Source organism: Arctopsyche grandis, chromosome 1 (genome assembly GCF_051622035.1).
Source record: "Arctopsyche grandis isolate Sample6627 chromosome 1, ASM5162203v2, whole genome shotgun sequence".
NCBI lineage: Eukaryota > Metazoa > Arthropoda > Insecta > Trichoptera > Hydropsychidae > Arctopsyche > Arctopsyche grandis.
In genome coordinates, this window is record NC_135355.1 from 20,605,486 (window position 1) to 20,622,405 (window position 16,920).

A 16,920-nucleotide genomic window follows, 5' to 3' on the forward strand; every position below is an offset into this window, starting at 1 on the left:
CGCCCCCAATGCTTTCAGCACCCCGGGGGCTTCGCCCCCAGCGCCCCCGATGCCTCCGGCACCCCGGGGGCTTCGCCCCCAACGCCGTCGGCGCCTCCGGCGCCCCCAGCGCCCCCAATGCCTTCAGCACCCCGGGGGCTTCGCCCCCAGCGCCCCCGATGCCTCCGGCACCCCGGGGGCTTCGCCCCCAGCGCCGCAGACGCCTCCGGCGCCCCCAATGCCTTCGGCACCCCGGGGCCTGAAAAAACTGGGAATTAAATTAAATTAATTGCCAAAAAAACGTTCGAATATAATAACGAATCAAGAACAAGCCTCTATACATATATTGTTTGCTACTAATTTTTCCTCTAGTAGCAAACAATAGCATTTAATAGTAAAATAGTAGCAAACAATAGCATTTAGCGCCATCTACTGAAAAATAATTTAATTAATTAATGTTTCTATTGCTATTTTAAATTGTATATATGCATATTAGGTAGGTAGGTAGGTAGGTAGTTTTTATCATTTAAATGTATATATATTTAAAAGGTATTTGAAAAAATTACGACCGCGTACGGATCAAACATGGGACCGACATATTTCTTTTAATTTTTTTTTATTTAATAACTCAATATGCCATAACCCAAGCGATGATATTTCATCGGGCATAATACTACTTATATTATGTTTTAACAATGTTAACCGAAATAAACTATTTTTTTTTCAATTTCTTTATTTACACTACTTTTATAATTATGCACACATACATATGTAACTTGCCAATGACATGACAATATCTGAGTAAATATGTTCTTGATTAAACCTTTAAGCAAATATGTAGATTAAAATACACCATATTTTGATTTACCTCGTATATTATATTTTCTCAAAATTCTACGCCTTCAGTTTTAACCACAGTACAATTTCGCCGACTTTACTGTATTTTCTTTATTTTCTACTAAATTTAATCACAACATTTTTTTATCAAGGATATTGTTGACACTCCAAAACCGAAATTGGATTGGTATTTTTTATGTATCAAACTTATTTATATTTATTTATATACTAGCTGTATTACCCGGCTTCGCTCGGTATTTATAATATAATCCGTTTAAACATGACTAATCTAATAGTAAACATTTTATTAAATTTATTTGAAAAGTTTTATTTTATATAAATTTATTTGAATATTTATTTGTTTTTTTTTATTAAATTGACTGTCACGATCAAACATCTATATAGTAAGTCTTTTATAAAAAAATTATATGTACGCCCCCGGCGTCTGCGCAATGCCATCTCGGCACCTACGCCCCGACGTCTGCACCCCCTTTCCGATTTAAAGGATTCGAAATTCCCAGGGGCGTAGGTGCCGGGGGCGTAAGCGCCGGGGGCGAAGCTCTAGGGGGCGCAGATGCCGAGGGCAAAGCCCTAGGGGGCGCAGATGTCAAGGGTGGAGCCCTAGGGGGCGCAGATGCCGAGGGCAAAACCCTAGGGGGCGCAGATGCCGAGGATGGAGCCCTAGGGGGCGCAGATGCCGGAGGCGTACATATTATTTTTTATAAGAGACTTACTATATATTTTTGTTTGTTCGTGACAGTCAATTCAATAAAAAAAAATTCGGGTGTGACCAACCCATGACTTTATCTATGTATTTGATGAATATAAGAAGGTTACAAAACAAAATTCGATATTGAACTGATGACTATGATAGCGATACAAATTGAGCGCAAATGTATGGAAACTTGCACAAAACAAAAGATCTACTTCCGGTTATCAGATTTTGTTCAAATTTTTTTTATTACTAAAAATCACTATCAGTATTATACTCATTAAATATCAAGAAAATAAAAATAATTTTAAAGGTCAAAATAAAATAATGAAATATTGTTTTAAAAAAAATACTACTTCCGGTTTACAAATTCTGACCAAAACCCTTCCAGCTCTAAGTTAGTACATAAAGGATAGAAATATAAATTTTCAGCTTAATACGTTCAGGGGTGCGGACAGAGTAGTGGGCACAACATTTTTGACTTTTCTACGAGGAAAAAAATCCCACTTCCGGTTCATTAAATAAGGTAATTTTTTTTTTATTTTTACTTAAAATCACTATTTTTATTATACACATTAAATATCAAGAAGCTTAAAACAATTTTAAAGGTCAAAATAAAATAATGAAAAAATAATGAAATATTGTTTTTAAAAAAAATACTGCTTCCGGTTTACGAATTCTGACCAAAACCCTACCAGCTCTAAGTTAGTACATAAAGGATAGAAATATAAATTTTCAGCTTAATACGTTCAGGGGTGCGGACAGAGTAGTGGGCACAACATTTTTGACCTTTCTACGAGGAAAAAAATCCCACTTCCGGTTCATTAAATTAAGTAATTTTTTTTTTATTTTTACTTAAAATCACTATTTTTATTATACACATTAAATATCAAGAAGCTTAAAACAATTTAAAGGGTCAAAATATTGTGTTCGTTGTCGCGTTCGGTCGTGTCGCCAAAGTGTGTTTTTGCTACTTCTTCATTGTTACTAAATAAAATATAAAATGGCCAAGTACGTGCAAAGCGTCTCCAAAATATAAGAGAGTATGGTCCAAGTCCTCATGGACCCTGTCAATAGATTTAGCAAGGACCAAATGGCCAAATTGATGCCTTTCACCTCTGATATCTCGCAAACTGTAGGCGAAATGTCCTGTAATATTGCAATGCTGGAAGGAGAGCTGTCAGCTACCAAAATGTATATGTCTAAAGATACACCCACCACGATTGAATCGACATTGGAACTTGTTAGTGAAATGGAAGAAAGAAAAAATAGAAAAAACAATGTTATCATATTTGACATTACTGAAACAGGTAATAATGACGACAATAATGTAATCGCAAATTTATTGTCAAAAGCCGAGCTACCTAACCACAAATTCACCGCTCATAGAATCGGATTAAAACAAGGTACGAAGCCAAGGCCCCTAAAAGTTAAACTCGATGTACAGCAAACAGCAATATCATTACTTAGAAAAGGACCCAAACTAGGAATTAAAATAAAAAATGACCTAACGTACATGCAAAGACTACATATAAACAATTTGTGGAACGAAATGAATACTAGAAAAGACAAAGGTGAAAGTGACTTAATAATAAAATATTTTAACGGAGTGCCTAAAATAATAAATAAAAATAGTACAAAAAACTAACAATATATTACCAAAATGTCAGAAGCATTATATCTAAAATACAATTCCTTAAAAATGCTATAGCTGCTTCCGCATATGACATCATATTATTAACAGAAACGTGGCTAAACAACCTTATAAATGACTCCGAACTAAACTTTCATACATACAATATGTATAGATATGATAGAAACATAAACACCAGTACGAAGACTCGAGGCGGTGGCGTGGCAATTTTTATTAAAAAAGTTCATTCATCATCTGTCATCATCAACACAAACAATTCCATCGAACAAATATTTATATCAACCAAAATTTTCAATGTAAAGTGCATATTCGGTTGTGTTTACACCCCTCCATCCTCTGACATTAGTGTATATAATAATTTTATAAATAATATTGAAACAATCAGATTAAAATATCCTGATTCAAAATTCTTAATAACTGGTGATTTTAATCTACCAAATTTAGACTGGCAAAACCTTGAAATGAATGAAAATTCTCCAATTCATCAAGAAATTATAAATTTATCTTGAAATTTAGGTCTTAAACAATTTAATACTATTTCCAACTTGAATGATCGTGTCTTAGATTTAGTTTTTTTCCAATTTCAAAAACACTAACGTTATGAAATCTCATGATGTTCTATCTCCAGTGGATGGCCATCATCCGCCCCTAGATATTATTATTACTTTAAATAAATCTTCTAATCTACCTTTAATTCAGCAAAATATTTTTGATTTTCACAGAGCCGATTATAACGAAATCATGAACCAATTAAATGTCACTAATTTTTCGTTCTTAAACGATAACATTAACTTTGAATCAAAAGTCATTATGCTGAATGAATTATTAATCTCTTGTATATACAACCATGTTCCTCAATATAAAAATAAGTTGCATTTTTTTCCAAAATGGTTTAGTCCCGAATTAAAAAACCTAATACATAAAAAAAAAAGTGTGCACAAATTATTCAAAATTTATAACTCTACACACATACATATATATTGAATTCAAAAAACTAAGAGCTTTGTGTAAACTACATATATCCAAATGTTTTAAACTTTATATTAAAAAAACAGAATCATTCATTGATTCAAATTCCAAATATTTTTGGTCATTTACTAAAGAATTAAACAACAATAAAACATATATACCAGAAAACATTCAACTTAACGGTAAATTTGTTGACAATACTAATGATTCAGTCAATCTTTTTGCTGATTTTTTCAAATCGATCTATGTCAAAAACAACAACAATAATTCTAATTATAGCATTGTAAATAATAATGTCCTGATTTCACCTTTACATTCTATAAATATATCTATTCAAAAATTGATTAACAAAATAAATGCCTTAGATATATCTAAATCTGCGGGTCCTGACAACATACCCCCAATTTTTATCAAGAATTGTGCCAATGTATTAACTTATCCTCTTTTTAATCTCTTTAATCAATCTATTTCCACTGGTATATTTCCCAATTCTTGGAAGTCTGGCTATTTAATGCCTCTCCATAAAAATGGTGATAAACATAATGTAATGAACTATAGAGCCATCTGTCAACTATCAACTATTCCAAAACTTTTTGAAAGTTTAGTATTAGACGAATTTATTCCTTTCATTAATAACATTATTATTCCTCAACAACATGGTTTTACTTCTGGTAGATCTACCTTATCCAATTTATTATTATATGAAAATTTTATTTCTAGTGCCTTATCTGTTAAATTGCAAGTTGACTCAATTTACACTGATTTCAGTAAAGCATTTGACAAAGTTGATATTGAGATTTTATTATATAAACTAAACAGTATCGGAATCAGCGGTGTATTACTAAACTGGTTTCGGAGCTATTTGTCCAATAGATCATTATTAGTTAAAATCGGCCATTCTAAATCTTACTCCTTTAATCCAACTAGTGGCGTTCCCCAAGGATCTCACATGGGACCAGTCCTATTCAATATTTTTATAAATGATATTATAAATATATTTAATGATGTTAAAGTGCTCTTATTTGCAGACGATTTAAAAATATTTAAATGTATAAAAGACACTAACGATTGTGCTACTTTACAAACTAATTTAAACTCATTAAACGATTGGTGTTCTTTTAATAAATTATATTTAAACATTAAGAAGTGTTCTGTTGTCAGGTTCAGTAGGTCAAATAACAAAATTATTTATAATTATCATATAAATAATGAATCATTACCATCATCATCGCTAATTAAAGATCTAGGAGTTATTTTTGACGACAAATTAACTTTTAATTCTCATATAAATTTTATCACAAAAAATGCCATCAAAACACTTGGTTTCTTAATAAGAAATAGTACTCACTTCAATAATGTAAATACGATTAAAATTTTATACACCACTCTGGTTAGAAACCAATTAGAGTACAATTCTACCATTTGGTCTCCTTATTTAATGAAACAAATTAACATAATAGAGTCAGTGCAAATAAAGTTCATTAGATTCATCAAATTTAAATTTTTTAAAAGTCATAATCATTATGTCAGTAACGTTATTATTTATAGGAAACTTAATTTGCTAAAATTATATGACAGAAGGAAAATTAACGATATTTCAGTTCTGTGTGGTCTTCTTAATGGCACTATTAAATGCTCTGACTTGTTGAGTTTAGTGTGCTTCCATGTGCCGGGTAGATCAATTAGATGTAACCATCTTTTTGATATGCCCAGGTTTCCCACTAATTACTCATTGAACTCAGCTATGTTGAGACTGCACAGAGTTGGAAACGAATTGTCCATGGTCGATTTATTATTTTTATTTTTACTTAAAATCACTATTTTTATTATACACATTAAATATCAAGAAGCTTAAAACAATTTAAAAGGTCAAAATAAAATAATGAAAAAATAATGAAATATTGTTTTTAAAAAAAATACTACTTCCGGTTTACGAATTCTGACCAAAACCCTACCAGCTCTAAGTTAGTACATAGAGGATAGAAATATAAATTTTCAGCTTAATACGTTCAGGGGTGTGGACAGAGTAGTGGGCACAACATTTTCAACCTTTCTAAGTGAAAAAAATCCCACTTCCGGTTTATAAAATTTAATAATTTTTTTTCATTTTCATCAAATTGCAACAAGAATTATACTTGAATTTTTTTGTGACGAACACACATGTTTAAGAGGTCGAAAAAAATAGTGGAAGAAAAATCGAACAAGAGTAAACTGCTACTTCCGGTTGACGGATGCTAACTAAATTTTATAATTAACTTGGTATTAAACTTAAACTTCTAGATATGAAATTTCAGTTCAATAAACCAAAAGGTTTCTGAAAAAAACATAAAAAACTTCGATTCTCTAGAGTAAAAGTACTGCTTCCGGTTCAGATAGAAATATTTAAAAAATATGAGGTTATAAAAATTATTATTTGTATTATATTTAAAAAAAATTCAGTCCGATTCAATTAGTGGTTTGGGAGATAATTGAATTCAAAAACTTAAAAAAAGAGGACACCTATAAGGCGAGGTACCATTTCCGGGTCAACTTAAAAATTTACGTCGTGTCGATAAGAATTTCAGTAACTGATACTAAGTTTCAGTTCGATAGGACTAACGGTGTTAAAAATATCCCCAAAATACACACCCACACAGACACACACACAGATACACACACACACACATTTTTTCTAGATCATGAAAACGTGATCAGTGATCGATGCTGAGTTCGAATCAGTCAAAATCTCGAATTCGAATTTTCGCATGATCACAAAACTTCATCTATTGTTACTACGTACATAGATAAAGTAAAAATATTTTTGTATACAATATACACACTCAAGTTTAAACAGACGAAAAGTTAAGAAAACGAGTCTTGAGCTATTTCAAGTTGGTAAAATGGAGCGCACCGATAACATACAAACATATACATACATATGTATACCCGTAAAGGATATACATACATATGTATGTATATATGTATAGTTTTGACATTTATATGACAGGTATTAACTACGAAAATTTTGGCTTTTGGCGTTTACACGATGATTGCCGTAAACGGAGCCACGTACATATTTCAAGTATTATGATTGCCATAAATCAAACTTTCAGATAAAATATGTACATATTTTATTCAAGAATAACTTCCACGATAACTGTTGGTTTGCGCTCTATGGTGACTTTCGCAAGACAATTTTTTTTCATTTTTCCTATGTTTTTATGTATTTTTATCACTCAGAATTACGAGCAATTTATATGCGTGCGTTCACACATTTCACCCGGGAACCGAAAACACACATCAAATATTTATTAACGCTTAGTCGGTCATAAATATTACCGCGCGAGAATAATAAGCTTGATATTAATCACTAGACCTGTTTGTTTTTTGGGGCCCATCTGTACCGCTCTCGACAGGATGTTTCCGTATCTCCTCTCTTGCCCACTTTCGTAATTCTAAATTAATTAATTCGAAGAGCACACAATTCATTAACAAATGGCGGGAAAATTTTAAACAAGGCAAGGTTCGTATTTACCTCGGGCGAATGATTAATATTGCTGAAAGGACGAAGACCTGTAAGGCTATCTATAGGCTAACAGTGTTAACTTAACACCTTTGCAAAATCTGACCCGTCTTTTGACGGGTCGCTTGGGATGAACGTGCCGTGCCTTATCACATTTGTCGGTTATGGGCTTTTTTGCCATATTATATATGCACATATGTACACATGTAGATGATTTTCAATACGTGTAAGTCTCCGATTCTGCTAATATCAACATTTTTTTTAAAATTAGGGAAACATTGTCGATGTAAGCATTTATATTGTGACTGAATAAAAATATCATGAAAATTATATGTAATATCACTACGAAGGCTCACTTTTTATGGTCCGTCATACAACGGTTAGTGTCATCCTCATATAATATTTTTTCGATTAAGTTTAAAAATTTAACTTATTTGACACACACTTTATGTAGTAAATGCACTATAAATTTTGTATTTTTTGTGTTGAAAATAAACAATTTACAATAAAAAGAAGTTCTCAACAACTTTTTTATTCAATAGTATCGGTATCAAGAAAAATATTATGATTTTCTTCAGAGACTGTTAAAAAAGAAATCCGATATTCCGTGTTTTTTTGTTAAGGATGAATCGCTAGTTTTAGGTTTAGTAGGTATTTGGGTTGAGTAGGTATTTGGGTTGAGTAAGAATCGCTAGGTACAGTAGGTTTTTTTTAAATCGATATTTTTTTTATTTAACGTTACCTTGATACGAAGCAAGATACATATACATATACATATGTATGTATGTACATACATAATAATAATAATATTGATAATATCCAAACCAGTTAAATTCACGCATAATAACTCTGCGCATAATAACTCGCAGATATAGTACCTGCAAATAGCCACAACCAATAATTAATCAGAGTTTCATGTTTCGGTAACAAAATATATGTACATATATACGAAATATTCAATACATACAAAATCGACAAAACATTGCAGCGCATACCATAATTATGAAACATTTATTCACATTAATTAATTCTTTATATATGTATGTACATATATGCGTTTGCATATATGTAGGCATGTACAAAAAAATGTATTTTTTTGGTAATACAGTGCACGTTTTTGCAGGTGGTGAGAATGTTCATCTTAGTGATTGTGATATTCGGAATATGCTGGTTGCCGTATCACACATATTTCATATATACCCATTTCAACCCGAGCGTGCTATACAAGAGCTACATACAACACGTTTACCTCGGATTCTATTGGCTAGCTATGGCCAATGCTATGGTCAATCCTATAATTTATTACTGGATGAATGCAAAGTGAGTATTTTTATCTATTCCATTATTTTATTTTATTTTATTGTTACAAATCAATATACACTCGCCATTACAGATTTGCTCCAATGCGACGGGTGTACGTTAACGAAATAGAGAATACATAAACAATCAGAAATCAGAAATACAGTAATACATACATATACAATCAGAATACATAGCATATAACTAATCAGAAATAATAATCATAGAGACATCTATGGATTATTTTTAGATTTTTTTTTGTATACAATTTTTATACATATAATAAATACGAAATTATAGAGATGTCTATAGAGATATCTATAGATTTCAGATTACTGTGTATAATTATTACAAATTATACACAGGCAGATTTTTGCGACAACAGGATTAGATCTAATACCAATTTTCAGGAACCGTTTCAGCAATGATCAGATAAAATTGGCAAACTCTGATAGAGAAACGATCGATTTGGAGTCACAAAACCCCCAAATCTAACCAGCAGTGGCGAGGACTCGAACCTTTGACCTCAGTGGTGCTAAATATATACGCTACCACTAAGCCAAACTGCTGGCTTAGTGGTAGCTATATGATCGGAAATGCAAACTCGTTCCCAAATATGTACAGATGTACATTGTATATAAACATATATGTATGTATGTGCATGTCTGATTATTCGAATATTATAGGGTTTTCCAAAAGTTACATTAAGGTGTTCTTTAATAAAAAATCGATAAAGATTTCTTCATTTAATAAAAGTAACATTGTTCACGACCTTTTGTGAAAGTCATTCTGTGTTGAGAAGCATCTACACACCTATGTATGTTTGTATGTATACGATCGTCATTATTTTGTATCACATTTTTAAACATTGGACCATTAATATTTCTTATCCCAGTTCCGAACTGGCATGCGTGATATATCAAATCAGGAATACTTTCTGGTCTGTTGACATGAATGTAACTTGTCAAATGTCCAATGGTATAAACTGTAAGTTGTGAAAATTCAGTGACCACTTCAAATCACCAGTTCATGAAAAACACAAATTTTTAGTCTTCTTGAAGTTGGTTCGTTATGAAGAGTTTTCCAGATTCCTCTTTGTTAGGATGATTGCACCGAAAAAAATGCGTATTTTGGGATGTACATTTTCGCTAAAGCTTTAATTGATTTTAATTATAAATGGTTTTAATTATTTTAATTTTTATAAAAGTTCGATAAAAGAAACCCATCACAAAATACGCTATTTTATTTGAATCTCCATTTCTGATTTTAACGACATGAATTTAGTATATTCCATGTCGTTAAATCAGAAATGAAAATTCAAAGAAAATTACATAGGAAGAGATATCATGATAGAGAGAATTGACGAACCTTGGAACTATTATATGTACATAGTATATTAAAAAAATAAAAAATTAAATTACATATATAATACTTGGAACTGTTTTATATATAATAATATTCATATGTATGTATATAATATGCATAATATTACATATATACTGTTATACATATATACCAACATATCAAAAATTAGCCGGAAATTATGAATTTCATACGCACTCGTCATGAATTCGAACCTTATATAATATAACGTACATAATTACCAATATTTTGCCAACAAATATCATAATTTTTAATTATATTTTGAAATTTATTATTGTTATAAAAATATTGGTGTATTAAAAATACATCTAATACGAATACTAAAACTGGTTTCTCAAATTATTGCCGTCTGAAATAAATAGATTGAAATTTAAGTTAACAAATTGAAAGTTTATTTACTACAACAATATTTGTTCAAAAGTTCTCATTTTGTATTTGAATATTCAGAATTCTCGATTTTATAAAATAATGAATATTCAAATTCAAATAATATTTAACAAATCTTTAATTGAATCTTTAAAAATTTTAAAGAGCTATTTCCAAATTATGAATGTTTTAATTACATATACATATATGTACTTACTGAGAGAGTTAGGTATCTACATATAAATTTATATGTACGTAAGTATACTGTGTAACATATAAGTACACAGATATGTTTATACATATGTCGTAAAAACTTGACACATTTGTAGTCGTATGTACATACATATGCATATTTATGTATGTATGTATATACATGTGTACATACATATACATACCAACGATTCTAACGCACGTACATACAAACATACATACATATCAGCCATGCAAACCGGAGAGTTATTAAAATTTCACAAATCGGTTTTTTTGGAAAAACAATTAATCAAATGAAATGTTTTACGCGATTGCTGAAATTGTATTGACTTGCGTCACATTGAGTCAAGTGGATATGTGGTTTTTGAATTAATCGTTGCGCGTACGATTTGTTATACATACATACATATGTACATATAAATGTCTAAAAATTTGGTAATATATCGATTATCAATATATTGGGTGACCGTAAAAAAGTCGATAGTGAATAAGTCGAAAATGTTCGTTTACCATGCATACATATGAAAAACGGTTAGTATATATATCAGTGGCGTGCGGTAAAACTCTCTATCCCCCCGTCGCACATCCTCACTTAATTTTCGGTTTATCCTCACCCTTTTTTTTGATCTTTCGATTTTCGGTCTTTGCCTTCCGATATTTGTTTTTTCGACCTTTTCACTTTCGGTGCCGTGAGGTAGATCCCAACATATTATATGTACATATGTACCAGTGGCGTGCGGTGGAAATTTCTCTGTTTCTATCGCACAGCTTTACTTACAAGGTGTGCGCGAGCAAGAGTATGCTGTGATGTCATACAGCATACTCTTGTATCCTACTCGAGCACACAAGTCTACATAAGTAATAAAAAAAACGAAATTAGCAGAAATATAAAACAAATACAACACACAACAAATAGAACAAGTTAAGATATCAAATTAAACAATCCCTCAGTCAGATCAGCATATATTAGATTAAACAAATCTAAGTCAATAGAAATCAGGTTGAGAAGTTTGATGCTCCTGGCAACAGGCGACGAAACCCACTAAATTGGTACATGCCCCAGATGAAGAGAAAAAATTGCGCTATCTGATGTATCTGAATTGGCTGGGAACATTGAATCTCAATTCTGCAAGAATTTGAGGATTGCTCACCAGTAATTTTTAAAAATATGTATGTATACATATGTATGTATGTACAGTCAACCCTTCCCATAACGCGCTGCATCGGTCCAGTAAATAAGCTTTAAAATTTTAGGAAAAGCTTGTTAATACTATTTTTTTTAAATTTGTCATTAAAAAAGTTTCAGCCAAACCCATTGAGCTGCTTAAGAGATAGTCAAGTCTAAATAATAATTAAAAGAGGAGACTTATGTATGTATGTGTGTAAATACACATGAAAAAAGGTATCATTTTAGATTGATTAAAATTTTTGAAAAATAATAGCATAACAATTGGCATTTTATTAATTAATTCAAAAATTTTCGCACACACATTGTCTAGAATCCACGAATACAAGATCAATCGACACTATGTATGTAAGTACAATCAGTCAACATCTCCAGGTTGAATTTTCTCACGATCACAGTTCATTATAATTAATTTAATCGCTATTTTAGTTTTTAATTTTTTTGTAATAATATTATATTATTTTTTCATAATTGTTTTTATAAAAACAAATCCCTATGGTACATTAGCTATACCACCTCTATCGAATATATTTAATTACTTAAAGTTTTCGTAATGTTTTATAAGATTATATCCATTGCTTAATTTGTATTTCTATTAGGTTAACTATTTCACTAATTGATACTATGTATATTCTTTCTTTTAGATTCAGAGGATATTTCAAAAAAGCCATATGCGGCTGGCATACATATTTAAAAAGGAAAACGGCCAAAAACGCGGTGGTAGAATCGCCCCAATTAGCCGACAGGCATTCTAATTCAGGATCCAGATCCAGATCAGGTTTTTACTCATTAACGTAATTACCACTGTCTTATGTAATACTTTAGATTTGTATTTAATTCACTATCTCTATATGTATGTATGTATGTAAAGATTTTTTTATTTTTATTTAAATAAGTTTCATTAGACATATGTATGTACATATACATATAAAGAGATATATTTGCATGTATATGTGTATGGTGTTAATTCCCTCTCTCCATTTATACATATATGTTTAGCATTATCTAAAGAATACATACCGTTTTTAGCAATTTAAGGCGTGAAACGATTTTATCGAACTTTTTGGTAATATGTACATATGTACATATGTATCAATGAAATTTCACGATCGCGCTCAAGTTATTCTCATACGCGTATAAAATTCAACGGATATAGAAGCTTCCCAATACTCGAATTTCTTCTACGTTCAAAGTCACAATAACATAGGTTTTTATTAAGATTAAATCCGTTTCCACGGAAAAATGTACATTTAGCTGGAATTTTTGTAAAATTCATATTTTATCTGATATTAAATATGGAATTTATATTACTTCCAATATCACTTACGGTTTTATTTTATTTATCATATGTACTATAGTTTCCAAATACTCGAATTCATCAACTATACGAGTGTCGAGTAGAAAAAATTGAAAATAAATGAATATCCGATTATGTTCCACTAATATTATTTTTTTAATTATTTACTTTATTTTTTAAATGAGTAGAATTACATGTATTAAAAAAAAAGAATGAAACTATCGTAAATTCAAATTTATTTCTATTCAAAACATTATAAATATTCAGAACCCAAATAATCGTAAGTGAAACGTAAAGGAGGTATGTAAAAAATACTAAAAACCGAACATAGAAAATGACAAAAAAATAGAGAAAAAACATTATAACAAACAAACATATAAATATATATATATATATATATATATATGTATATATATATATATATATATATATATATATATATATATATATGTATATATATACATATACATATACATATATATTTATAAGGTTGGGGAATATAAGTAGTATAAAAAAAAATCAGCTTTATAACATACACATAGTGGGTATAATCACAAACTAGTCAAATTTTGGAGGTCGAAGTTTCTCATAATCACAAAACTTCATCAATTAAAAAGTAAAAAGCTTTGCTCTGCTTTGACTAACGAAAACCAATCTGGAATTGACAATGTTTCTCTCGTCCGTTGCGAATGAACTCAGGATAAGTACGCTTTCAATGCTTTCAAACTTTGATTATATTTGCACTAAAAAGTGAGGTGCGCAACCTATTTTCTCTAGAATCTCCAATCTGTTAATTTCAACCCCTATCTCATTCATCTGAATTTTCCTTTTCCTCTCGTGGGAAATCTATTGTCGCCGTGAAGTGAAATCGACAATTGGCAAACACTGCAGTCAACTGTAGAATTTGAACTACATATGTATGTATAATAATAATATTTATGTATGTATGTGTATATGTATATGTGAACTGCTGTACATATACCCAAACTGTCAAAAAATGACAATTTTTTTCAAACTGACTACGTCATCTACATATATTGTATGTATATATGAACAAATGTGCATGTATGTACATATCTTCTACTGTATATTTCGTATGTAAATCAACTATTACTATTGTATAATGCATAAGTATGTACCTGTTATATAGTGCTATTAACAAATATTCCTACATACGTATATTTCATGTATACTAGGGACGCTTTTGTTCACGTGAATGAATTCATTAATTGCATTTTGATTTGAGTCAATACATACAATTTAGCTTGACGCAAAACTATTGCCAGCTCTCTTGACAAAGTAAATACATCTGTATGTATTATATTTGTAGGTATTTATTTTAGCCTCGTGATTTGAAATGAAAAATGACTATAGCTTCAATTAATTATTATGAAAATTTATATTACAAAAACGAAATCGTATGTGATTTTAATACTGACTTTAATTTTTTTTCTTTTTTTATCAAAGTAATCAAAAACTTTTTTCGCTGTATGAAAATGATTTAATTACACAAAAAATGAGACGTTACATGCAATTTTAATCTTATTTCATTTTATTCATGTAGTAAGTAGCATAAAAACAGTATTGAATAAACTCAACAACGAGAAAAAAATCAAAGAATAAAACTTTTAAGTGAATTGAAGCTTTTTTGACTGAACAAATTTCACTAAGATTTAAAATATCTTAAAATATTAAACCGTAAATTTCTCCCGTGAAATAGTTTTCGTAATTAATTTTGCGAGTACCTATCCACTCACAATATTTACACAGTAAAAATTATTTTATAGTACGGTCAAATTCCGTGAAAAAGTAAAATTTTTGTAGTTCGGTCAAATTCCGTGACAACGACTTAGTATAATGAATACATTTCAGGGTCCCTAATATACATACATATGTATGTAATTACTCTACATAATTTTCCAGTTTCGTACAATGAGCTAATTTATCCCCAAAAATTAATTGTATTTTGTGTGCTGCTATTTTAAACAAAAATAAGAATATTGAATGTATTATGTACATACATACATATATACGTTTGTACATATTTATGAACATTTAAACGGTTCATACTGGAATCCGAATACCACTCGAAAATACATATAGAAAATACAGACCTGTTCTTCTCGTGAGTGAATTAATTTCAAAACGTGTGTATGAATAAAAGGTACATTGTACATATGTATATAAATTTTTCACATATTATATAGTAACATCAACGTTGTCTATGCATATTGAAAACAAGTTATGTAAATAAGTTATATCTAATCTATAATTTGGAAAGAGACTTTGTATGTATGTAAATATCCTTGGTCGTCGTCGTCGTCTTCGTCGTCGTCTTCGTCGTCCGTAGATCGGTGACGTCATCGAACACGTGATTCGATTTTTTTTTTTTTTCGATCCATGGGCGCCGATTTTTTTTTTCGTTTCAATGGATTCACCCCCGCGGGGGCGCAAGGCGAGTAGCTTCATGGGGCCCCGCCAGGGGCGCCACAAGGGGCGCAGCCCCGAAGGGGGCCCGGGGGGCGCAGCCCCGTGGGGCCCCAGCCTCATGGGGCGCAGCCCCATGGGGCTCAAAAGGGGGCGCCACAAGGGGCGCAGCCCCGTGGGGCCCCGAAGGGGGCCCGGGAGGCCCAGCCTCATGGGGCGCAGCCCCATGGGGCTCAAAAGGGGGCGCCACAAGGGGCACAGCCCCGTGGGGCCCCAGCCTCATGGGGCGCAGCCCCATGGGGCTCAAAAGGGGGCGCCAACAGGGGCACAGCCCCGTGGAGCCCCGAAGGGGGCCCGGGGGGCCGAGCCTCATGGGGCGCAGCCCCATGGGGCTCAAAAGGGGGCGCCACAAGGGGCGCAGCCCCGTGGGGCCCCGAAGGGGGCCCGGGGGGCCCAGCCTCATGGGGCGCAGCCCCATGGGGCTCAAAAGGGGGCGCCACAAGGGGCGCAGCCCCGTGGGGCCCCGAAGGGGGCCCGGGGGGCCCAGCCTCATGGGGCGCAGCCCCATGGGGCTCAAAAGGGGGCGCCACAAGGGGCGCAGCCCCGTGGGGGCCCGGGGGGCCTAGCCTCATGGGGCGCAGCCCCATGGGGCTCAAAAGGGGGCGCCACAAGGGGCGCAGCCCCGTGAAGCCCCGAAGGGGGCGCGGGGGGCCCAGCCTCATGGGGCGCAGCCCCATGGGGCTCAAAAGGGGGCGCCACAAGGGGCGCAGCCCCGTGGGGCCCCGAAGGGGGCCCGGGGGGCCCAGCCTCATGGGGCGCAAGCCCTAATAGGCATTAACTAAGGGGGGCGAAGCCCTAAACGGCAATTAATCTTGGGGGCGCGGGGGGCGAAGCCCTAAAAGGCAACTGATCATGGGGGCGAAGCCTTAGACGGCATTTAATCATGGGGGCGCGGAGGGGCGAAGCCCTAAAAGGCATTAACTAAGGGGGGCGAAGCCCTAAACGGCAATTAATCTTGGGGGCGCGGGGGGCGAAGCCCTAAAAGGCAACTGATCATGGGTGCGAAGCCTTAGACGGCATTTAATCATGGGGGCGCGGA

The 16,920-nt window shown here is 33.1% G+C and overlaps 1 protein-coding gene across 1 annotated transcript in view; it reads left to right on the forward strand.

Moving 5' to 3' along the window:
• The window catches only part of TkR86C (Tachykinin-like receptor at 86C), an 86,182-nt gene extending 73,287 nt beyond the window's left edge, over positions 1 to 12,895 (forward strand). The window contains exons 7-8 of the mRNA XM_077431488.1: positions 8,777 to 8,973; positions 12,742 to 12,895. Of these exons, the coding sequence (XP_077287614.1) occupies positions 8,777 to 8,973; positions 12,742 to 12,895 (351 nt within the window). The remainder of the gene's footprint in view (positions 1 to 8,776; positions 8,974 to 12,741) is intronic.
• Positions 12,896 to 16,920: the final 4,025 nt, after the last annotated feature.